The 27,022-nt window shown below is 34.6% G+C and overlaps 1 protein-coding gene across 2 annotated transcripts in view; it reads left to right on the forward strand.

Moving 5' to 3' along the window:
* Positions 1-3,613: 3,613 nt before the first annotated feature.
* The window catches only part of LOC115209382 (protein mono-ADP-ribosyltransferase PARP6), a 181,893-nt gene continuing 158,484 nt past the window's right edge, over positions 3,614-27,022 (forward strand). Inside the window, exon 1 of one of the 2 annotated variants that reach the window (XM_029777765.2) lies at positions 3,614-4,355. In XM_029777765.2, coding sequence (XP_029633625.1) covers positions 4,241-4,355 — 115 coding nt within the window. In that variant the 5' untranslated portion in view covers positions 3,614-4,240. The remainder of the gene's footprint in view (positions 4,356-27,022) is intronic. The other variant, XM_029777764.2, reaches the window with a different exon arrangement.

The raw sequence follows: 27,022 nt of genomic DNA on the forward strand, positions 1-27,022 counted from the left end.
AGCAGCTCAGACAGCCTTTTTTAACATGTCAAGTGACTTAGCACAATCCTCAGACTGTGTTCATATGGCATAACAAGCTAAAAATGGGACAATAGGACGAGAGAGAAAAATGAGAAAAGGCAAGAAGAAAGTAGATGTAACAGGGAGAAGGTTGAAAAACTGGAAAATAAAAAAGAAAACAGAAAGAAGCAAAGGGAAAGAATTAGAGTTATGTCCCATTTTACTGCAATTTATAAAGCTGAAAAAATAGTGACCTGGAGTCTGCAGTACAGCTCAATCTGGAGTGGATGGTACTCTCCAATTCGCCAACAGGAACTTATCCATATGCTTACAACAACTGAAAATTTCAGATATGGAATTCAGCAGTGTGGTAGTGTTCTTAGATCTGAAAAGGATCTGTGTTCTTTCAGCTATGCATTTTTTTGATTTGTTGACATATGTGTGGATTTTCCAACCATTTTCCACTTTATTGTATGTTGTGTGGAATTAGACTTCAAATCCCATACATGGCTAGCCAACTAAGAACCCAATGCATCACCCAGTCCTGATATTGAATCTATGACAATATGATTGCAACAATATGATTGGGAATCTATCAGCTTAACTGCAAGGCATGTGGCCTTAGATATTCTATTTTTAGATATGCTGTTCTGATTAAAAAGACAATCATGGGTGAGTATAGCCTGAATATCTTTGATTTTTGGTTTGCTTGATCGGAGTTGATCTCACTGATGTAACTAGAGTGTGTGTCTCTACCCACCTTAGCAATACAGTTTATTCAGGCTTATACAGTAGGCCCCAAAGTGCCACCTTCATAAATGCATTGCCAAAGACAAACTTCTCCCTGCTCACAGCTATCTATACCACAAGTTGAACTAATGCTAACAACAATTGACTCCTCACTTGGAAACATTTCTTTAACTAGATCACTAATTAATAAAAACTTATAACTAAATGAAGATTAATATGGCAATTCCTAGATCACCAAAAATTAAACAAATTTTATACAAAATTCAGTATCAGAGAAAACTGTGTGAATTTGTATTAGCAACATAAGCCAAAAAAAGAGGGATCTTTTCTGTTTGGCTGCCAGTGTCAATTTTCTGTTCGAATTGATTTCATATCCATTGTAATGATGCACTTTATAGGCTAATTAATGATGTAAAAGTAATTTTCACTATAAATAAAAAAATAAAGTGTTATTAGTGATTAAAGTTTGAGAAGTTTGGTAATTTTAGCCAATCGTAAGCCACAGATACATTCATGGCTGTTTCAATAGTATGAAGTGGAACATGAGAACTCTTTTGCCTATTGCCATTGTAGCAGTCTTTGAAAAATCTTTTATCTGCGAGGAAGTACGTGTTGGCAGCAGTCTTTGAAACGTCTTTTATTAGCGAGGAAACATGTGTTGACAAATTTGACGCTGTATTCTGAGTTCTGTCTGATTATGGCAGCAAGCTCCAGTAACTTCGCTTCTATTATGGAACAATTGAAAACAGAGGAGGATACTGTATTGTACCTTCAAGAAAAGGGTGTTATTATACCCAAAAGAAAATTATGTAAAAAGAGGCATGTCATGTGTACGAAAAGATGTGGTGGGAACATACTGGTGATGCTTGCAGCTTAAATGTTTGTTTTTTAAGCATATTTAAATTGTAATGTGTTAATTGCACATGTGTTGTTCATCGCATTTACATTAAATGTATATTGAATGCTTAAATGCTTGTTTACTCATTTCTTTTTGTCATTGAACATTGAGGTGGTTGTGAGGTGTGCTAAAAATAACAGCTAAATAAGATTTTTTGGATAAATCTTTTAAATTGACATAAACATTTATTTACATGAAGGAAATTACCAGAGAACTTTCATCTAATTCTTCCAAATCTTTCTGTTAAAAATTGTACTCGAAAGAATGCCTTAATATTTGGTAAATGTTTGCTTTTTAAGCATATTTAAATTGCAATTAAATATATTTAAATTGTAATGTGGTTATTGCATGTAAATGTGTTGTTCATCGCATTTGCATTAAATGTATATTGAATGCTTAAATGTTTGTTTACTCATTTCTTTTTGTGATTGAACATTGAGGTGGTTGTGAGGTGTGCTAAAAATAACAGCTAAATAAGATTTTTTGGATAAATCTTTTAAATTGACATAAACATTTATTTACATGAAGGAAATTACCAGAGAACTTTCATCTAATTCTTCCAAATCTTTCTGTTAAAAATTGTACTCGAAAGAATGCCTTAATATTTGGTAAATGTTTGCTTTTTAAGCATATTTAAATTGCAATTAAATATATTTAAATTGTAATGTGGTTATTGCATGTAATGTGTTGTTCATCGCATTTGCATTAAATGTATATTGAATGCTTAAATGTTTGTTTACTCATTTCTTTTTGTGATTGAACATTGAGGTGGTTGTGAAGTATTTGCCAACATCTTGCTCAGAAATTTAAAACTGTTTTTCTCTTTTAAAATTCTTCCAAACCTTTCTGTTAAAAATTGTAATGTGTTTATCGTATGTAGTGTTGTTTATCGCATTTGCATTAAACACTGGTGGTTGTGAGATGTGCTAAAAATAACAACTGAAAAAGATTTATTTACATGAAAGAAAATTACCAGAGACATAACACGTGTTGTTTACAAATATTGACAACACGTGCTATTTTCAGGATGTTGACAAAATATGCAGTCACGCACAAAATGACAGGCTTCCAAATCCTGTTTCCTAACTGGGTGAAAATGATCAAACTTTAGACCACTATAATTTTTTTAAAACAATTTTCTGGAAAAAGTGAAATAACTGCAGCAGTTCAGTTTGGGCAAGTGCATTATTGTGCCAAATTTTAAAATTTTCGGTAAAATTTCTGAAATGCTGGCAGCCAAACTGAAAAGATCCAAAGAGAGTTTGTGGAATGTACAATGACCATAGTAAGTAGTTTAGCATTTCAGACTCTTGACATTCAACAGAAATAGGAAAACGAAGTTGTTGATCATTCCTTGCCTATAGCCATACTGCTTTTTGGTGAAAGACAAAAAACCAAAACGTTAGACTTTCTACTTATGCTTATTGTACTTATCAACACACAGCAAACTCTATTTAATATATGTGGCCATGTTTGTGTGCGTTCAAATTACTAATTAATAGCGATTTAAGGAGCTTTAGTAATGAGACAGTAAGAAGGTTAAATATGCATAAGACAACTACAACAAAAACACTGTCTGGTGAACTTGTGTGTATATTTACTTTACAAGTGTACAGATAAATCCGTGCTGCCATTTCGTTTGCTTTATAATAGTGTGTGTGGGAGGGAAAGAGTGGATGTGTACATGAGAGAGAGAGGAGGGTGGGGAGAAAGTAGAAAAGTAAGCTACGTGATGGAGAAGAAAGAAAACAGAAAAGAAGAGGAAAAAGAGAAAGAACAGAAACGACGAGAGAGAAGGATTAAGAGGGGTAGAAGGAACAAAATGTGAGGGTGAGAGAGAGGAAATAAATAAAGCGTGAAAGTGAGAGAAGAAAGTGAAAATAATTCAAAGAGAGAAAACTGGGGGTGGCGGTAGAGGTGATTAAAAAAGGAGATGGAGTGATCTCTAAAACAGAATGGGGAAAAGAAGAGAATATAAGAAGAGGGGAGAATAAAAAGACATGTGCGGAAAAGAGAGAAAGTGAGAGAATAGAATGGAAAAAGAAGTGACAGAGTGGGAGGGTATGAAGACAGTTTGATACAGGAAGAGAAAGGAGAAACGAGGGAGTGAAAATCAGACAGAGAAAGGAAGAGGGAATGAAAGATGTATTGGGAAACACAGACAGGTGGATATTATGCTTCCTATTCTCTTTACGTAGGCTGAATAATAACGAAATATAAACAGAAGTGTCTGATCACCAGAGAGCTGGACGTTAAACACCTTCAACCAACTATACGATTCATCCATTGATATCAACAACGTCAACACCATCTCACTGTGTCCACTACAGCTTGTGCGCATATACATACACACATACACTCAAACACACACACACACACACGCCCGATTTATACAGTTTCAGTTCTGGTATTTGCAGCGGAAGAGAAAGGATTTTGATGTGTTGCATGGACTGAAGCTATTTGACTGCAAAGCCTAGCTACTGACGGACTACCACCACCACTATCACTATCACTAACATCACTTCCATTATCGACAAAAGGAGCCAGGCAATCGGTTCACTCATTTGTCTGTATGAAGCAGAGATCAATTGGATGGCCACTAGTGCCGCCCGAATCATGTCTACACGGACTGATCGCTTGGATGAATTCCGCTGCGATGCCCAAGTGGCTGTAGAACTAAGTCAGTTGGCTAGCTGGCCTATATTGAGTATGTAAACACCTTTCTTAAACTTGATGTCCATTTTATGATTGCTGCTACTGTTGTTGTGGCTGCAGCTGCTGCTGCTGCTGCTGTTGAATTTGTTGTTGTTTCTTAATATTGTTTTACATGTTGATAACAGTTGATAGAGAGTGATGTCTTCTTTATTTTTCCTTTTCCTGTGATTTTCTTTCTCTCACTCTCCATCTCTTTTTACATGTCCAGTTAGTTACCTTCCAGGAATAAACTGATGCTTAACACACATTAAAAATACACATTGTGTTGCACTTTTATTTATATACATCTTTGAGCTACAACAGATAGTGAAGGAATGTAATAATATGTACGTATTTATGCACACAGGAATGCATACTTACACATATACACACATCTATCTATCTATCTATCTATCTATCTATCTATCTATCTATCTATCTATCTATCTATCTATCTATCTATCTACCTATCTATCTATCTATCTATCTATCTATCTATCTATCTATCTATCTATCTATCTAATCTATTCTCGACCCCTCTCTCTATCTATCTATATGTATATATGTGTGTGTATGTATGTGAAACAAGCTCAAACATATATGCGCACCAAATACGCACATATACTTACATATACACATATATGTGCGTACACATATGTGTGTGTGTATATATACACAAATTGGGTACGTACATTCACATATACATACGTTTGTATGTATGCATATATGTACGCATGTATGGGTGCGCTTAATCGTGCATGCGTGTGACTGTGTGTACGCGTGAGCGCGCGATTCTTGTTGAATGCTGCTGTAACTCTTGAAATGTTAAAGATCTGAGATTTTAGAAGATGGAAAAGCACATGACGAAATAACAAAAGGATTAGGAAATAAATAAATAAATGAGTTTTTATCCTTTTCTTTTTTTGTTTTTACTAACGAATGCACTTAGATCAAACTGATGTGGATAACCATATTGGATATCAACAGTGTTCAGTTTTATATACTAATAGGAATTGCAATGATAGTATTATATTCTCTAAACACGGAAATGCCGTTGTGTAGTGACTGTCGCATACATAACCTCAGTTATGCACAAGCATACAGGAGAATATTGACACAAAGAAATAGCAAGACAGGTGGCTAAGGATTTGAGTTGTGTGTGTGTGTGTGTGTGTGTGTGTGTATGTGTGTGCGTGTATGTATACATGTGTTTATATATATATTATATATATATATATATATATATATATATATATATTATATATATATATATATACACACATATATGTGTATATATACATATATAGAAAGAGAGACAGACGGATTAATAGATAAACTGACATAGGTAGATAGATAAGTCCACTTTAAATGCAATGTACGCAAGATGCAGGCATATAACACTATATATATATATATATATATATATATATATATATATATATTATATATATATATATATATATATATATAGAGAGAGAGAGAGAGGAGAGAGAGAGAGCAGTCTAAAGCCCACTGACACATTGACTATATATATATGTATGTATATACGTACATACATGTATGTATATATATACACACATATATGTACTATATATATATATATATGTGCTATATATATACATATGTTTATATATATATATATGTGTGTGTGTGTGTGTGTGTACTATATATATACACACATACACACACACACACACATACACACACATACACACACACACACACATATAAACTCGTTGATGTTAGTATTCATAGAAACAACAATTAAATGTAAAGTTTGAAATGAGCTTCATTATTTTTAGAAATTTAAAGTACATGTAAAAATATCAAAATCCAAAATAGAACAAGTGATTCTGCTTCATCATGTATAAAACTAAATTCACAGCACATTTTATCGTGTATTATCCCTTATCCTATATTACTGCCAGACCATCGCGTCTTCTCTCAGCTTTCGTTTAACCACATTAGAACGTTTGCTTTATTACTTCTTTTGGAAAGGACGGGTTTTATTCATTAAGTGTTCCATCTACTGTCATCATTCTCTTCGGGAAGGACTCGATATGCTGTGGCTAATATTGTACGGACAAGAGTTGTTGCGGCATCGGTAGAGGTTTGGGAACAGTGGGCAAGAACAAATGTCATCGCCCTTTGCCTGACATGCTTCCCCATTTTTCACTTTAACACGCCTGGATCAAACGAAAACCAATACTGGGCACCTGGTGTCTGGAATTACGTCGGGCGCTCACCGTCCAATACCATTGGGTCACACAGCTAGTGGAACTTTCATGTAAGCTTTCTATAAAGTACTTGTGGCGGGGACAGACAGTGATGTTCTTGGAGTAAACTCTGAATGGCAAAATGACTCGACTGGCTTGTCTATTCCGGTGGATAACAGATAACTTCCAGAAATCCCTTGACTGGCAGTGCTACAGAGCAAGGAGAGCATTTCCAGTTCGAGATAAGCACTTCAGGCAGGAAAGTGCTCTCAGCCAGGCTTGTTTGAGATGCACATAAAACAAAACCGTTTTGTTTGCTCTGCATCCCAGCATTGCTGACTCGTCGATTTTTGTCGAACAGCTGTTGCATGTAGGACGGATCCAGCTATCGGCCATTGTGAAGATCGCCCCGCCACTTTGTTTTAGCAGCGAAGAACAAATAGTTTTCCTGACTGGTCGCTTTAGTAAAAGAGTGTGCAGTGGACACAGCTAAATGAACAAAAGACATACTTTTCACTTTGGCCAAGGCCTTATCGACGTTTACAAGTTCTACTTGAGAAGGGATGTGCTACTCTTCTGTAAACTTGGTGAAAGATGGATGTGAATAAGAAACGTATCACGAATGGGTTTACTCTATGTATGCGCCTGTAGACCAGAGATCTGGTCAAATGAGGGCACTCGTCCTTCCTTGTTAGGATAATCCTTGATCTAGGAGGTAATACTTGATTTTGATTGGTTGGCTTTAGGTGGTACTTTACAAATATCTGATATGTTCGTTCTTTAGGAACCACATTAGATGTGAAGTGCGTATATTAATATTTTTATTTAGTCATCTGATTTTTGTTTACAATCTCTTCCAACTTTTCTGTAACTTGTCTCTGACATGACTCTTCATCTGCTGTTGCATTGTGCCAATAAAATTTATAAATATAAATTCATTTCTTTAAAACAATTTCAAAGGCATGGACATTGCGACTCTTATTTATTTTGTCATAATCCTTTTTGCTACAGGCACAATGCCCTGAAACTTCGGAGGAGGGAGCTAGTCGATTACATCGGCCCCGGTACTAAACTCTATACTTTATCAACTCCGAAAGGATGAAGGGCAGCCAACCGCGGCGGCATTGAAACTCGGAATGTAAAGAGCCGGAAGAAATACCGCAAAGCATTTTGTTTGGCGCGGTAACGATTCTACCAGCTCGTCGCCTTAAAAACATCAAGAGGCTTTTTTTTCCCGACGTTCTAGCGATTCTGCTACTTCGCCACCTTTTTATTTTCTCATAATAATAGCTCATTGTTGATGCTTTTGTAAGAAACATTCATTCGAAACTATCTGTAAAGCGAGCAATTTATATAAAGTCATGTATTTATTTATTCTATGTAAAACAAACCCCTATCAATTTGGTAACTGGAAATATGCATAGGATTTGGTCACAAAATATGTTCCAGTTTATATGGCGCTCTTACGTTTGATATATTAAATTTGTTTAATGTTAAGGATGGTGTTTGGAGTGTTGAGATGTTCGTGTGAGATCATGTTGGAAACCAGTTAACAAAGTGAAGCTTTATAGTCAGACACATGAGATTTTATAAACACTGTACGAAGTATTGGCGTAGCTTGGACGGGACCATAGAAGCGTTTGTCCTAGGCGCAAAATTTCGGGAAAAAATAATTTTAATAAAATATAGCGCGTCTTACTCCAAGCGCTCGCAACCCACGCTGGTATGAAGTTCCAAATATCTGTGTACATAGTCTTGTGCGGTTACGAAATATACATACTTTTACTCTACACATCTTTAGGCCCAAAACATTAAATATGTATGTCCAAAACGGATATCCTAAAGCAACAATCAATCAGTTTTCTTTGCCTTGTACAAAAAGTGCGTGATAGCTATTCGCACATTGTTAAATAGAAATTTTTAAAGGAAAGCGAATGTTGTGCTTTTGGGTTAAAAAGAAAGTGACTGTGTAAAACAACCTGACTGATTCAACAAATAAACATTTTAAAGATAAACGATCTCTGGTGGAATATCTTGATTGAAAGTCGTGAACCTCAGATCTGAGGAAATAAAGTTAAAATATTCACTGTTTATATTTGAAGAATATTCTTACACATCAATTCATTCCAAATGGGAGATTCTTATGAAGATAAGTCCTAAAATGTGAAGAAAGCTTTTGATATGAGAAACATTGATTTTATTATCTTATTTGCTGAAACTCGAATTTCAGTATTCTTTCTTATACTGTACCCATCCAACACACGCATGCTAATTATTATTGCTTCCTATACAAACGTTTGGAAAGCATTATTCGTGGATGATAAGCCATTCTTTTATTCTCTAGTTTCTTTATATTCAAGTAATCATTCAAAGATTTGAAAATAGCTCTAATCAAGAGCATTGACAACTTGCATTTGTCCGTAAACTAGCCGAGTCTTTTAAATGCTTACGTCAACCTCAGTGAATCATTTTTATTTTCAGTTTATTTTCAAAGTTAATGAATCAATAAAATCCTAAGATTCTACACTAATACACACACTGAAAACTTTATATCCTCCACCTACAATTCTCTACAATTTTTCTTATTTATTCCAGTTCTACGATGTATCCTTTGCACATGCATATTTAATTGCTTTCTTAGCTATCTCAGTTCAGCTGGATATCAGAAGTATTGATATTCCTTCACTACTCAGTTGCTTTCCCAACATACCTGCATTCAGTTGATCAGATTTATACTGTACATCATCCATTGATTAATGATTCAACTCTTTCGTCTTACACTTTCAATCCACAGTCTTTACTTTCCATATGTTACTAGTCTGTATTTCATGTTATTCTTACGAAACATGATAATCTTTGTCCTAAGGTTGGATTAGGAATACAATTGATTTCTTTTGAGTAGCTACACGATTTCATTGTCATCAAATAAGGTGACAATTCTTTATTGAACTTCCTTCCTCTATCTTAAACCCTTTGATATTATGATGTTAGAATCTTCAATATTCTTCGCTAATATGAATTTAAAATCTGATAGTATCCACTGCTTCTAGTGATCCAGGTTTGTCAGTTCTTGGTCATCCATGTAATATATATATATATATATATATATATATAATGTTAGTCCTTTAGTCCATTATCTATCTGCCTGATAATTTATTCTCATTGTCATCTTCAGCACAATAAATTTTAGATACTGTTATCCACTCTAACCGCTAACTCAGAAACAGTCATCCATGCTTCAAGACTTTTCTAAAGCTCCTACATAGACTCTGCTATTATTTCAAACAGTTTGTTCTCTGTTCATCACCAAGAACCATGTTTGTGGTATTTCTATATACAAGCTGGACTGTTCCTAACTCACTCAGAGATATATTTTATGCAGAGTTACTTGGTGTTAGGCTTATGGATTTTAAAAATAAATTTTAATAATAATACAAGTAGAATATCAGTATAAAGAATGATTAATAAATAATTCAAGAAACTTGATGTTTGTTAACAGAAATTCTTGGATTCAAGCCTTAAACTATTATATAGGAAGAGAATACATTTGGAGAAAAAATGGCTTTCCATAAATTATAAGCTTTGCAATGAATGATTTATTAATTATGTTCTCATACTTATCAACATCACACACAAACTATTACAACATCAACTGTACTTTCCTGCAAATTTACTATTCAGTTACAAGGACCTGTTGCAAAACACTATTAAAATAAAACTTTTTGATTGATAAACTAGTACATATTTTATGAACTGAGTTTATTTTTGATTGGAATCTGCAACATTAGATGGAACGTTGTAATAATACCAAGTCTTCTATTACTTTGAAACCCAAGAAATAAACTTGCTGTTACCCTTCATCTCATATATTTGTGCATGTTGTTACCATTCATCAACTATTTCTTAAGAAATATTCTTAAAAAGTGACATGAATTGACTATGGCGGAAGACAAGAAGGAGCAGTAAGGTTGGATTTGAAGACACTTTGCCTTACAGACAAGATAAAAGTATTGACAGTAGGAGTGATATGCCTTACTGCAGATGTGTTCCATCTAAGTTAAAAAGTAATGTTAAATTAATTACAATGGTTCCTTGACACATACTGATGGATTCTCTTCCTTTCTTTCTCTCCATTTCTCTTCTCTCTTCTTTTCTCCTCCTCTTCTCATCAATTCTCTTGAATGACTATCTTTGCTTTTCAATCAACAGAGCTACCTATTCATTAAATTATAGTGAAAAATGACTGAGTATACCACAGACATTTGTACCCTTAATGTTACTGCACCATTATAAGCTGTAAGCTGGGTTGCATGTTAAACCCATAATGAACAGACACTAACATGATATAATATATTTTAATTGTAAGATTTATTGCACAAGAGAGCAATTGAATTCAACTTCTAATAACTGCTATTAGAGCATGTAGGAATTGGAATAGAGTATCATAATGACTAATTAAGCTTGAAATTCTAGAAATTGTTGGCTTGCAAATATGAAGAAGAATTCCTTTTTATTTCAAGCTGGATTCAACTAATGAAAACTTGGTGTTGCTGGGTGATGAAAGATGAGGTGTGTGTTTTCTGATGATTCTCACACATCTCTGGTTGTTCTGGTTTGCTTGACAAGAGATGAAGCGTCTGTTCTCCTGCACTCTCTTATATCTCTGCTGTTTGTTCTTGGTGTGAATTACTTATAACTAGAGAAATGTATACATATCTCAAGGATGTTTGAGATTACAGTCATGATGTTGTGAGCTGATTGGTTTGATAATTAGAATGTGTGATCAATTCATGTCCATTGACTTGGGAACTAAAATATGTTAGGTTCAATTCTAGTTCTCACTACATAATTCTTAGGCATATTCAGTATGACACTGTGTAACAGAGCTGGACCTGTGTATATTTCATCCAGTAAACTTCCATACAAACTTTTTCTAGTTAATTTTATGCATAAAGCTGGAGTCAATCCAAAACTATGGTAGGGAACACTTTGTCAAGGAACCATGCTGTGATTACAAATTAAAATTCTTAATTACCTGAAACCATTACATTTAGTATAGCTTTGGACAATTTAACATATGATACATTATATGATACCTGGATATATCAAATGTAATAGTTTATTATATTTTATTACCCAATATTTCTGGTGAGAATATGTCCTCCAAATCTTTTATTAGTTTCATCTTCCTCAATATCACATGAATCAATGTCGTCTATGACAAAATAAGAAACAGACCACCTGTCAATTGTCCTCAGTTACAGATATAGACAATAATTCCTGTCAAAACTGATTTCAATGCAGAAATGTAACATTTTTCACTGTTCGTATTGGATCAACATTGTTTTGTTTCTTTATTCATTTATTTCATATTGTCATAGCATGGATTGTTTTACAGCAGAGCATCTAGAAGGATACAGATAGAATATTGGGTTACCTCATCTGTGAGATCTAACATTTTAAAACTCTAATCAAACAACCTCATGCTCTTTGAATTACATACATGCACACATGTTTCACATATGTACATATGTACATATATATGTACATATATATGTACACACATATACATATGTATTCTCACATATGGAAGACATTGCTACATGTTAACCATTTTTTGTTAATGATGTGCAGGATTTGTATACAGTTGTATACAAATCAGTGTTTTTGTCTTTCATGTATTTGTGTTGTATGTATAGTTATAGGTTAAAAAGTGTGAGTGAGAAGACAGTACATTACTGAAGAAAATAATGTTCTGAAAAGGTTGTTCTTGTACAGTAGATTTCTAACTAGCATTTTGCATCTTTTATTCAGGCAGCACTCATGTGAGTAAATAGGAGGGAATGGAATTGAAAGGTTTACTGAAAAATACCCATGCTATTGACACATAAAAGACACCTCTGCCAGTGACAAATAAAAAGCACCCATGCTGGTAACACATAAAAGACGCCCAATACACTCTGGAGTGGTTGGCATTAGGAAGGGCATCCAGCTATAGAAACCAAGCCAAAAACAGACTGCAGCCTGGGTGCAGCTCCAGCCAAACTGTCTTACCCATACCAGCATAGAAAATAGCTGCTAAATGATGGTGAGGATGTTGATGATGATTGGTCCTAAGAGTGGTTCGTGTGAGAGGGTTTTATTGTTGAATCCATCATAGATTTTCGGTGTTAGATTTGTGTATATAGATGTGGTATGTGTAGTGTGTGTGTGTGTGTGTGTATGTTGTGCTGTGTTGTTTTGTGTATGTCTTGTGTTCGTATGTTGTGTTTTTCTGTGTGTATTGTTTGTGTATAAATGTTTAGGCTTTTCCTACCTATGGCAAACAAAGCTGACTTGCTCAGTAGCCTAAGCTTTCCAATTAAATGTGAAGAAAAATTGAAATGTCTCTTGATATTGTTGATTAATTGGTCTACTTCTACTTCTCTGTTCAAGCATACAGTATTGAGTGTGTTTGGTGTGTTGTATTAACTGACTGATGATTACCAAGATTAACCTGGATAGCTCCAACATTGAGAGTATAAATATTTTTTTTTTCCATTTCAAGATTAGGATTGCATCAACAAGCTATAAACAAATGGTGACTGGGGTGATGATGGACGTGGTTGGGAGGTTGATAACAGTGGTCATGATGGGAGGTTGTTAGTGATAGGTAATGGTGGTAATGTTAAGGATAATAGTAATTATGATGCTGGTGGTGATGTTGCTGTTGCTTAGCACTAGTTTGGTCCTGATTAAGCAAACCTATGATACATAATACATCTAGGACTACATTATCCAATGTGTCCTTTTCTTTTAAAGACAGTATAATATAATTTTGGGGAGATTTGGCTGGTGTTTCTAGCAGGTCAAGCAACCATACAGAGGTTCCTTTGTTTGTTCAATATTGCATTGTTGTTGTTGTTGTTGGTGGTGGTGGTGGTACTGACTGCAATTGTAGTAGTGGTGAGGATAATAACGGTTTTGCATACACATCTATACAATGGAATGAAGGCATGTGTCAGCATGGGTGGTAACTCACTAAACAGCTGCAGCCACATCTGTGCTACTTTAAGAGGGTAATCAAGCAATTGACGGCATTACTCAAAATCTGATTGCATCAGCACCCACACCATCTTCCACACACCTACACATGCACACACACACACACACACGTCAAGGTCACCAGTCCCTATCCACATGCACATACACGCTCTCACATACACGCTCTCACATACACACACAGGGACACCTTCATTTTGGGATCACCACAATTTTTTTTATCTACCCTTCTTCCTAGTTCTCCTGTCTGACCACCCCTGTCTGGCATTTGCCATGATTGACTGCTAGCCACTAAACCTTTTTTATTTTCTCTCCTTACTTATTTGTGTGTTCCTTTCTGTTGAAGAGCGTGAGCTCAAAATGTAAAAGACTTTCTCACTTCCCAAGTGTTAAACTAATACATCTGTTTGTTGTTTACACACCCATTTTCGTCTTTTGTTTTTTTTGTAAATTCCAACTATATATATATATTATGAGTGTGTGTGTGTGTATGTATATATGTATGTATGTATGTATGTATGTATGTATGTATGTATGTATGTATGTATGTATGTATGTATGTATATATATATATATATATATATATATATATATATATATATTATATATATATATATACATACACACATATATATATGTATGTGTATGTATATATATATATAATATATATATATATATATATATATATATATATATATATATATATATATATATATATATTATATATATATATATGTATATATATAAATATAAGACGATTCAAATAAATTAGGAAAATTAATTATACATCTATTCAGTCATTTACACAGCATATTTAATTTAAACCTCAATCCAACATATGTTTCTGCTGCATGGATATCTCACAATGTGATTTTCATTTGCATCCTGTTTATTCATTCGCATCCAGATTTCATTCAGGTTAAAAACATGTCCATGCAGCTTTATTTTAGATGTTATCATTAAAGTTTGAAGTGAACTGGAGTATAATGATTTAGACAGTCTTACATTTTAGTAGAGGACAGATAGTGTTGAATGCAAAGAATAAGAGAAGTAACAAGAAATTTAATATAACTATAAAGTTTGTTATCAGATTGATCATTTAAGATGACCTACTAAAGTTTGATTCTTGAATCATGAATGCTAGATATTAAACTAGGTCAGAATTAATTTCATCTACTAGCCTTAAGTAAAATAAATCAGTATAAATTTCAGTGATAGATGTATTCGATTAAGGGTTACTAAGTCAAATGTAATGTAAAAATATTAGAAACACAGAACTTAAAATCTTTACAATCTTAGAGATTACTTTTTACACAATCTCTTCTTTCTCTAGACTGGCAGAGATTAATGGAAGGGTAAAATGTGAACTGATAGAGTCAAAAACGTGTATATGTCTTTCACGATTCAGTTTTCAACACTCTTATTTTCATTTTAGTCTTTGAAACTTTAGTAGATTGGCTACTATGCTTGTATTCATAAGCAAGTCTTTGTTTATCCACCCACACATTGTATCATTGCCTAGCAACAAATATACAGGTATAGGACTTCAGACTTTGAAATAAACTAAATAACTACAGCATAATTTATGCCCTTTTTTAAATATATTTTGGTTATTATTATAGTTTTAAGCATTAATACATAGCCATGGGATATAAGCATGATGCTCAATAGGTTTAAATATAAGTTCTAATTTAACTAAACATGTTAAAAATAGAAGCTTGTTTGAAATAACTTTAGTAATATTCTTTCTACGATAAGCACAAGGTAGTAATTTTGGGAAAGGGAACTTGTCATTTACATTGGCCCCAGTGCTCAACAGGTACTTATTCTATCAATCCCAAAGGAGTGAAAGGTGAAGTTGACCATAGCAGTTTTTGAAATCATAATGTAAACACAGACAAAATGCCACTAAACATTCTGTTTGGCATGCTAAAGATTCTGGCAGTTCACTTCATTACTAATTTCAGTGATAATGAGATTATAAAAGGCACAGAAATTTAGATATGCTAGAGAACTACTGTGTTCACTTTGCAATCTACTTTTTGTCTCCTGTACTGTATTACATGAAAATTCAACTTGATATGCATTTTAACATTTAATACTGTAGCTATTGTAATAATCTGTATAGTAAGAATTTTCTAAGCTATTTCCTTTACTCTAATTGTTCTAATATATCCTGAACTATGAACTGATTCCATTGAACTTTGAATGCCATTGTAAATGCTTATTCTTGATTATAGGAGTGAAATTTTATTTTTGTTAGTGAAATGAATAAATGCTGGAAAAATTGAAAATATAACTTTCTTATGTATTTATCAAAATGCTATCAGTCTGCTATTTCAAACACTCAGCTTATTTTTCTTTGTTTTTTTTTTTTTTCATTGAAAATGATAACATTTTCACTAAAAAGACTTTTGTGATGAATTTCATACTGGAATTTCATGGGAATTTCTTTATGCAAAGTGAAGCCAGGAACTACATTTGAAGTTAAAACATGAATTGATTGATTAAAGAAATTAATCTATTCAGAAAATAGGAAGAAAGCAGGCAGTGCATGAGGGCAGAATCAATATATTATATATAAATATATTGTTTTCTAGTGCAATTTTTCAAGGACTGAAGGCCACAACCTGATAAAATAATTCACTGGAAGTATTATGTTATCTCTGGATCACAGAAAACAGTAGTTATTCTCTGATGTCTGAGTGAGATAATACTTGCTATATTTCTACAATTGAAGTAGGGATTACAATAACAATTTCAATGAGAGCAAAATATAAAATAAGTTCAGAAAACTACTTCATCTAACTGCAACAAAAGTTGGTTGTATACACATGCAGATACAACACACATGCATGCATGTATATGTGTGTGTGTAAAGAAATCCTATATTAACTTCAGGACAGAAGTATTATATATGACCTTTGGGGATATACAATTTGACAAACAAGTTTAGTATAGAAAGCTGATTAATCACTTGTATATCAATGGCATACTTGATCTGATATATTGAAAAGATATTGTTATTGACATGAAATAGGAAAAGACAAGATCTAATCATTGAAAAAAATATAATGACATAATGTTGGAAGGTGCCTATCAGAGAAATAGGCATAAAATGTCTTGGAGTGAGTTAATTCAAACTTAGGACTATTAAGTCTCTTATATGAGGTAATGCAGTTTCAATATACCATCATGGAAAAATGGACATTATAGATGCAAGTAGGGATACGTAGCTAAGAAGTTCCCTTATAACCCATTGTGTTCTCTCTCTCTCTCTCTCTCTCTCTCACACACACACAAACACAAATAACGACACCAATGTTTTATGATTGGAAAAGGTAGAAAGAAAGTGTATGGAAGCTCATTGTGTGTGTGTGAATCTTGACAGTCCACAGCTTCACTTGTCACCATCTGAATAAGATGGTGATTTGATGTTTGCATTCTTTGCTGACATTCAAACCAGACACTCTAAACTTTTGGAAACCAGAATAAAGAAAATCCCCACTTGAAAAACAGTTAAGAATTGGTGATAGGAGATATGTCCAGCCATAAAATGTTACCTCAAATTAGTTCCTGTCTGACACATGGTACTAACATGGAAAACAACAGACTTTAGTTGAATGAACAATATGTGTGTGTGTGTGTGTGTGTGTGTGTGTGTGTGTGTATTTGTGTATGTATATTATGTAAAGTGTTAAACACTTATAAAATGCAAATTAGTTGTTCTAGTTCTCTGAAGTTACTAGATTAGTTGTGTATATAAATGGAATGGCTGTTTGTTTCTCTGGAATTGGTTGGGTGATGCAGATACTTCTGATGAAACTCCAATAAGGTTCGAAAATCAATTGAGGATTTTCATCATTTTTTTTCAATTTACAGAGAAATAACTGAATTTGCCATGTTTGTATGTTTACTCACACACACATGCATGCACGTGCGCACATGCACACATGTACACACACATGCATTTGCTTGTGCACACACATGCATGTGCTTGCACACACACATGCATGTGCTTGCGCACACACACACATGTGCATGCACTCATATGCACACACACACACACACACACAGAGGCATACCTCATGTTGCAATGTAGAATTCTGTAATACAAAACCTAATTTCTCATTGGTCTCCATTGTTCAGTATGATGGAACTCTTTGGAAAAAACTGGTTTCACATCTTGAAATTCCAGTTTTTTTGCAACATTTTCAGGAATGCAATGCTTGTGTAACACAGGAGATGCATGTACATATGCTAATGTTTACACTTGCCTGACAATTGCTGTTGCTTGTTTGCACTCTTTTGTGTCACCTAACTTAATGAAAAATCTAATAGCGATTAATGAAATAAGTACTGGGGTTGATATTAACTAAACCAGCCCTTAAAGACAGTGTCACTAGCATAGCTAAAGTCTAATGACTGAAACTAGTAAAAGAATTAAAGAAGTAAACTAATAATAACTATGGTTAACAACAGTGATATTAAGGTAATGAATGAATGAATGACCTTCAGTGTGGTTGAATAACAAATCCCAACCAGTCAGGATTCACAGTACAGGTTGTACTACTCATCCTTTTGATTGCTGAATACAGAATGTGGCTTGTGAGGCCTCCGTTCAGGTGATTTTCCTGAGTCACCATTTACAGCTGAGAGGAATGGAGTAATGTAAAACGAAGTGTTTTGCTGAAGAACACAACACACAGTTGGTCTGGGAATTGAAATCACAATCTCACAACCATGAGTGCAGCACTAACCACTAGGTATACATAAACACCACCAAAACATAGACAGACACTCATATACATGTGATGAGTTTCTGCACACTTCTCAGCAATCCAATACTACTCAAAGAGTATTAGTCAACTTGAGGCTATAGCAGAAAATACTTCTCCAAGGTGACTCACTGTGGAATCAATCCTAGCACCATCTAGTTGTGAAATGAACTTCACAACCATGCAGCTATCAATGAAATTTAAAAGTATGTGCTTTACATGACTGGCATGTATCATGACATATCTTGCTGTTATGATGTAAAACTCCATGGTAACAGATGAGAAAAAATATCTACGTATCTATTGGGTGGACATATATTGAATACTTTTGAAAGATATGTCCATGATAGTGCAATACATCAGATAGGACAGACATTTACATATTACTGCATATAAAGTAGGTTATGAAACATTCAGTATATGTTGGTTATCATTAATAATAGTTGTCATGGTGTGTTAGAAGTATCGGCACAGTAATAAAATAATAACAATAGAAAATGTTCTTTTACTGATTTCATAAATTTCTTTATAGGAATTTTGTACTGTTGGAAGTGTCAGATGTGGCTTTTTTGACATTTGAGTTCAGTGGAAGTTAAGTGTCTGAAACATCATCTCAGTACAAAAGCAGGAACAAAGACATGTTACTATTGACTCTATTCTGCTTGTAGCTAAGACTTCATCATCATCAAGTGCCATAGATATCTTGTTATCACAAGATTTAGGGCTAAATAGTCTGCTAAGTGCCTCACTCCAGCAGATGAAAATTCATTTTCAGCTGATTGAATTGGAACAACTTGAGACAAATCCCCTTTTCCAAAGGCACAATACACTGCCTGGTCTGGAAATAGAACCCATGACTTTATAATCATCAGTCCAACAGTTTAACAAGTCGACCACAGGACATCTCAACTAATATAACTAAAATCCTCCTGTCATCATTCTCAATCAACTTCTTCCCTCCCTACTCTTTCTCTCCTCTCTTTCTCTCTTTCTACATGCATGAGTATGTGTGTGTGGCAGGGTTGCATGAAATCAGAAATGCATTGTTTCTAGTTCCCTTGTTTTTGTCTCTGTTTTAGAATAAGTTCTCACTTACACAGTGGGACACTACCAGCATTTGATTGGAATTTGTTATCAATGAAGGGACAACTCCAATGCCATATCTTTTTTAACAGTGTATGTCCTAGAGACACAGTAAGAGAGACTCAATGTGATTGTTTCATCTGCTAGAAATAGCAGCCAAATCATCCTAATATAGCAAACATCCTATTGTCTTAAAAAATGGGAAAAGCCAAGAAGTTTTTTAAAAAAGATGGGATAGTTACAGTTGAAATGCTTTTGACCATAGGGTTGTTTGATCAGGGTTGGCTTGGGGTTAAACATAAATGACAACATAAGGTGCAGATATGGTTATAGATGCAGGCATAGAAACAGGTGCAGGTATGGATGTGGGTGTATAGAATTTGCTTTATAACCACATGATTTCAGGTTCTATCTCACTGTGTGGCACCTTGTGCAAGTGTCCTCTATTGTAGCCTTGGGCTGACCAATGCCTTGTGAGTGGAATTGGTGGATGTTATGGAAGCTTATTGTACATGCGTGTGTGTGCATGAACATACGTGTGTGTGTGTGTGTAAATGTTTACATTCTGTGTCTTTGCATGAAACCATTTGACCAGAAGCTGTAATATTATGCTGACATTGTCTGTTAATGAATTGTCTTATAGATCTGCATTTTCAAAATTGCACAAGAATAAAAAAGAAAACTCTTACTTGAATATCAGGTAAGGGTTAACAACAGGAAGGGCATTTGACTGTAAAATAATGCCTCATAAATAAATAACTATTTAACCTTTGCCACCATGGGAAACTGGATGTAAAACAAGTAAGCAAATATAATATTTTATGTATATCAATTGTTGTACTTTTATGTATCTTCACTAAAACAATAATGTAGATATTATTTATTTTACATAAAAACTAATAACTACTTTGAACTAATCTAAAAGCAAAGAGCGTATATAATATTAATTGGATTTAGGCCAACTTTACTACTTTTGCTTGGAGTAGAATCATTAGAGCATTGGACAAAATACTTTGCAGTATTTAGTTATAATCTTTTATATTCTCAGTTCAGGTTCTACTGGTCAGCTTTGCCTTTCATCTGTCTGATATTGGTGAAAGGAAGTACCAGTCAAATACTGAGGGCAATTCTATTGATTAAATCTTCTCTACAACACGTGTGTGGTAGAAATGGAAAGTACCAAGCTAAATAATTTACTGTTTTAATTAGTTTTACATCTTTTCATATTCTGAGTTCAAATTCAAAAGCTTGGTATTTTCTTTCCAGTCTGTGGATAAGTAACGTCATTCTAAATCTTAGTGAAAAGTCATGTTGCTTACTACACTACTTGGGTTTTGGTGTACTCAAGTCATTTGGTGACTGCTTCACCCTGTATAAATTTCTGTTGCATAATATATTTGTACCTCCCCTTGTATATATGTATATACATATATATATCATCATCATCATCATCGTCGTTTAACGTCCGTTCTCCATGCTAGCATGGGTTGGACGGTTCGACCGGGGTTCTGGGAAGCCAGAAGGCTGCACCAGGCTCCAGTCTAATTTGGCAATGTTTCTACAGCTGGATGCCCTTCCTAACGCCAACCACTCCGTGAGTGTAGTGGGTGCTTTTTACGTGCCACCTGCACAGGTGCCAGGCGGGGCTGGCAACGGCCACAGTCAGTTTGGTGTATTTTATGTGCCACCGGCACGGAAGCCAGTCGAGGCGGTGCTGGCATCGGCCACGAGTCGGATAGTGCTTTTTACGTACCACCAGACCAGGGATCCTGGCTGGTTCAATTCGATTTCGATTTCGCTTGCCCCAACATGTCTTCACAAGCAAAGGGGGTTGGCAAGGGTGCCTGTCGTACAGTCGCATTGGAGTATTTTACGTGCCACGGCCACGAGTCGGATAGTGCTTTTTACGTACCACCAGACCAGGGATCCTGGCTGGTTCAATTCGATTTCGATTTCGCTTGCCCCAACATGTCTTCACAAGCAAAGGGGGTTGGCATGGGTGCCTGTCGTACGGTCGCATTGGAGTATTTTACGTGCCACGGCCCCGAGTCGGATAGTGCTTTTTACGTACCACCAGGCCAGGGATCCTGGCTGGTTCAATTCGGTTTCGATTTCGATTTCGATTTCGCTTGCCCCAACATGTCTTCGCAAGCATGGGGGGTTGGGATGGGTGTCTGTCGTCGGATGAGGTTCTATATCGACTTCGCTTGCCTCAACCGGTCTTTGTGTCCAAGGGAGGAAAGGCATTCATAAGTGGGCTGGGCTCACTTGTCCTGCCTGGTCTTCTCACGTACAGAATATTTCCAAAGGTCTCGGTCTCTGGTCATTTCCTCAGTGAGGCCTAAAGTTCGAAGGTCGTGCTTCACCACCTCGTCCCAGGTTTTCCTGGGTCTACCTCTTCCACGGGTTCCCTCAACTGCTAGGGATTGGCACTTTCTCACACACCTATCTTCATCCATTCTCGCCACATGACCATACCAGCGCAATCGTCTCTCTTGCACACCACAACTGATGCTTCTTAGGTACAACATTTCTCTCAAGGTGCTAACGCTCTGTCGAGTATGTACACTGACATTACACATCCATCGGAGCATACTGGCTTCATTCCTCACGAGCTTACGCATGTCCTCAGCAGTCACAGCCCATGTTTCGCTGCCATGTAGCATGGCTGTTCGTACACACGCATCATACAGTCTGCCTTTTACTCTGAGTGAGAGGCCTTTAGTCACCAGCAGAGGTAAGAGCTCCCTAAACTTTGCCCAGGCTATTCTTATTCTAGCAGTTACACTTTCAGCGCACCCACCCCCACTACTGACTTGGTCACCTAGATAACGGAAGCTATCAACTACTTCTAGTTTTTCCCCCTGGAAAGTGACGGAAGTTGTTTTCTGCAGATTTTCGGAGGTTAATGCTCCCGAGCATCTGCCACATACAAAAACTATCTTCCCAGTTAGCCTACCTTTGACATTGCTGCACCTCTTATGTGTCCATAGCTTACACTGGGTACATCTTATAGAGTTTCTACCTACACCTTTTCTACAGATCGAGCAGGGCCATCTTCCTGAAGATATTTGTGGATTGTCTACCTTTCTACTTATTAGTACTTTGGTTTTAGCTAGGTTGACTCTAAGGCCTCTTGATTCTAAACCCTCCTTCCACACCTGGAACTTCTCCTCCAGTTCTGATAGTGACTCAGCAATAAGAGCAAGGTCGTCAGCGTAGAGGAGCTCCCAGGGACAGCCTGTCTTGAATTCCTCCGTAATTGCCTGGAGTACTATGATAAATAGGAGGGGGCTGAGTACTGAACCCTGGTGGACCCCAACCTCTACTTTGAATTCTTCTGTGTACATGTTGCCAATATATATATATATATATATATATATATATATGGTTGGCATATTTGTAGACCACTTAGTTGTGGTGTATTAGTATCAAAAATAGTATCCATTTCTTTGCTGAGCTTAGTTTTGATCTATAGACCTTTTGGTTAAGGCCGAGCATGACTCCACTGTGCCACTCTGCTCAATGAATAAGTAAGCAAATTTATAATGAATTATTTCTTATATTGTCTGTTCTGGGTTGCATTAATACTATTATATCATCCATGTTATTTATTTATTTCTATGCACTGGACTGCTTCAAATGTACAAAATATAGTAACTACATAATATATACTGCAGCACTGGGATGTTAATTTATTTACTGAAAGGCAACATTTCACTTTGCTAATAACTCCAAGAGTCACATTTGACAAACCATATGCATAGATGTATACATTGCAAATTTTTCTGGATGTCTCTTAATTTGCCATATCCAGATTAGCCAGAAGCAAATCAATTCTATAAACGTTTCCCCAGTACAACAGCAAGCAAGCTTGCTCATATATGTAATATAGTTGGTTGCTATATCTAGAACCTAATATTTGACTTATTATTCTTATTCGTTTTGCGCTCTCTCTCTCTTTTAAAGATATTAAGCATTCCTAGATTGAGATTTTTCTTCCTACTAATTGCATGAAAAATGTCTATTTACTGAAGATTTTCAGGTCACTATATTATATGTATGAGACACTATGCCATGTGTAGCTAGCATGTAGAACACTTCTCTGAGGTACATTTCCACTACAATATTATCTATACTCATAATAATTATTACTGTATTCCTTTCTTTTTCTGTATCTATACTGATCACTTCTAAATCTTACCAACTAAGAATATACTCTCCTGAGGAGATCTAATAAAACTTTTTTAACAGTTGACTTAATCCTTTAGCATCTGAACCGGCCATATCCAGCCCAGATATCCTATCCATTTTACATGCAAAAAGGCCAGATCCAGCTTCTCATGTCATTCTAAAAATACACAATCACCTCATCAAAATCTCAAAGCTATTTGATAATGCATGAATAATTTAAAACATTTAACAGAGTAATCTGAACACTAAAGGGTTAAAAGACAATATTGCTACTTTTATCTGCAATCTTCTGTTTTCAAAATACCAGTCAGGTAATCTTATTGTTGTTATCTGCTTTGCTTCGTCTTTTAGCTTATAAACACTCAACAAGGGAGTTTTGGTCTACAAATTCTTAGATAATTTCATGTGATTGAAATTTTTCAACTCACTATATTACTTCATTATTTCAGGCCTTAGGTCAATATAAGAAACTATTAATGATAATGTTGGTTATATTACAGAAACTGTAGAGTTTTGGACAAACTGATTAGCTGTATATAACTGCAACCTTTTACAAACTAAGTTCAAATTTTGAAAAGATTGGCTTTGACTTTAATTTTCTGTCTGGAAGGTGAGGTTAATAAATATAATTACCAGTTAAATATTGGATTTAAATTTTGGCCCAAGGCCAGCCAGTTCAGAGGAAGGAGCTAGTTGATTACCTTAACCCCAGTTCTGAACTGGTACTTATTTTATTGAGCCTGAAAGGATGAAGGGCCATGTCAACCTTGGCGGAATTTGAACAGATGAAATACTGCTTAGCATTATGCCCTGTGTGATAATGATTCTCACCACTTTAAAATTAGTTTGGGCAGAATTTGAACTTGAAGCAGTACCAGTGAAATACTGAAGATTGATTAAATCAACTGCATCCTTCTGGAAAAATTTCTGTTGCTATGTCAAATTTGGATGGGTTTCATTAGAAATACCAATTATTAGTTGCAGGCATGGCTGTGTGGTTAAGAAGTTCACTTCACAACCATGTGGTTTTTGGTTTAGTCCCACTGTATGGAATTTTGGACAAGTGTCTTCTCTCATAGCCTTCGGCTAACCAAAGCTTTGTGAGTGAATTTGGTATAGGGAAACAGTATAGGAGTTGTCATTTAGATGTGTGTATATGCACATGTTTGTATGCATGTATGTGTGTATCTTAATTTGCCTCTCACTGCTTGACAAATCTATGTTGATTTTTTTCATCTACTAATGGCTGTGTGGTAAGAAGTTTGCTTCTCAACCACATGGTTTCAGGTTCAGTTCCACTGCATGACTCCTTGAGCTAGTGTCTTCTACTATAACCTCGGGCTGACCAAAGCCTTGTTAATAGATTTGGTAGACAGAAACTGAAAGTGTCCATCGAATACATAAATACACACACACACACACACACACACACATACAATAACTGGTTTTTTGAAAATGATATCTTTAGTAAATTTTAATAAAATATGCAATTTATTTACGGAGATGTACTTACATAGCAAGTGACCTGATCTGAGAATGTGTGCTGAAACAAAAATAATTGCAGCGTAGAAGGTGCTTATAAGCCATTTAAAAACACACAAAAACTATTAGATTCACTTCAACATTTAAATTTAATTTGTCAAAATATTTTCGTTGCTTTGAAACTGCAACCTGTTCACTGTTGTCAGTGAACAAAAAATACAGAACTTTTTATTAAATTATTTTAAATCCTTTTATGTACACATTAGTACAAATAACAAATAATGATTATAGTGGAATTCATAATATTATTTAGTGTAGGCTAGGTTGAGGATTAAGGGCATTTTTCTGAATAAATATTTATGTAAATAGTAAATAATGTGGTTTCTTTATAAATATATTTAGTAAATTTCTATTATGATGATATGTGTTTTGCGGTTCTTCTATTTCTTTCGAACCTACAGATACTTATACATAATATAAGTTTATTTCCTTTTAGAAAAAACTAAGAAACTTTTGATTGAATTTTTCACATACACATTAGTATGGATAATAAATAATGACTAATATACAATTTATAGAATTAATTAGAATTAATTATAATATTATTTAGTGTCGGCGTGGAACGGATAAAGGATATTTTTCTGAGAAAATATTTGGTGTATGGTGTAATTTTCTTAATAGTATAGAGCAGAAAGTCAATATTTACTGTTTGACAATAGATTAATAACAAATTATTTCTGTTTTAAAATACCAACGTGCAGAAATATACTTAAATTAATATTCTTAAATACACACACACATATTTTATAACTGTTATATTAGTTTTTATTTTATTTTATTTTTTAAAATTTAATTATTGACGCTCACATTTACAAACATAAAATATATTGATTCAGTCTGTTATACAATTTCAAACTTAACATATGTGATTTTCATCCAGTTTATTCTGTTGAGATTCTTACTCAAAAATTTCCATAATATGAATTTTTATAAGTTTGTTGTTGGTTTTTGGGTTTGAATTGAAACAATTTTAGGGATTATATTTTTTTTTTATATTATAGTTGTAATTATATAATATTATGTTAATGAATTAACATATGTCAGTTTAAACTCTCCATTTTCCTTTTATTATTATAAGTCGTGTATACATACCCATTTGTATTGGAGAAAATTTTTTCTACTATATTAGGTATTAAACAATGAAAACCAGATGTTTTGCATCCCTATAAAAGGAGCTTGTTTCCTTGTATTGGAGATATATATATATATATCTGTGTGTGTGTCTTTTTGAATGTTTGTCTCCACCACCACCACTGATGACAACCAATGTTGGTGTGTTTACATCCCCATAACTTAGTGGTTCAGTAAAAGAAACCAATAGGATAAATACCAGGCTTAAAAAAAAAAATAAAGGATCAATTCCTTGAATTAAAATTCTTCAAGGCAGTGCCCCAGCATGGCCACTGTCTAATGACTGAAACAACTAAAAAATAGAAAAAAATACGCTAAAAAATAATAGTACGAATAATCCTTATGTACTCATAGCCTGTAAATTCAGCAAAAGAGATCAATAGAGTAATTGGGGTTAATTTAATCAATCTTGTAAATAATGCCCCAGCTGGGTCACAATTCAGTGACTGAAACATATAAAAGAATTTTTAAAATTATCTTCAGCCTTTTATTGTCATCACTTTTACAAGTGTCCATGTTGTCGATGTTTAACCCTAGATTAGCCTTGATCCAGCAAACCTATGATCAAAATTTTCCAACCATGGCCATCCAATTCTTTATTCCAATGTAGTATTTCTAGGATTACATTATCCAATGTGTTGCTTCCCTTCTTCATTTCCTCTTCTTTTATAGCATTCAGATTACTCCGTCAACTG

Source organism: Octopus sinensis, linkage group LG3 (assembly GCF_006345805.1).
Source record: "Octopus sinensis linkage group LG3, ASM634580v1, whole genome shotgun sequence".
Taxonomy (NCBI): Eukaryota; Metazoa; Mollusca; class Cephalopoda; order Octopoda; family Octopodidae; genus Octopus; species Octopus sinensis.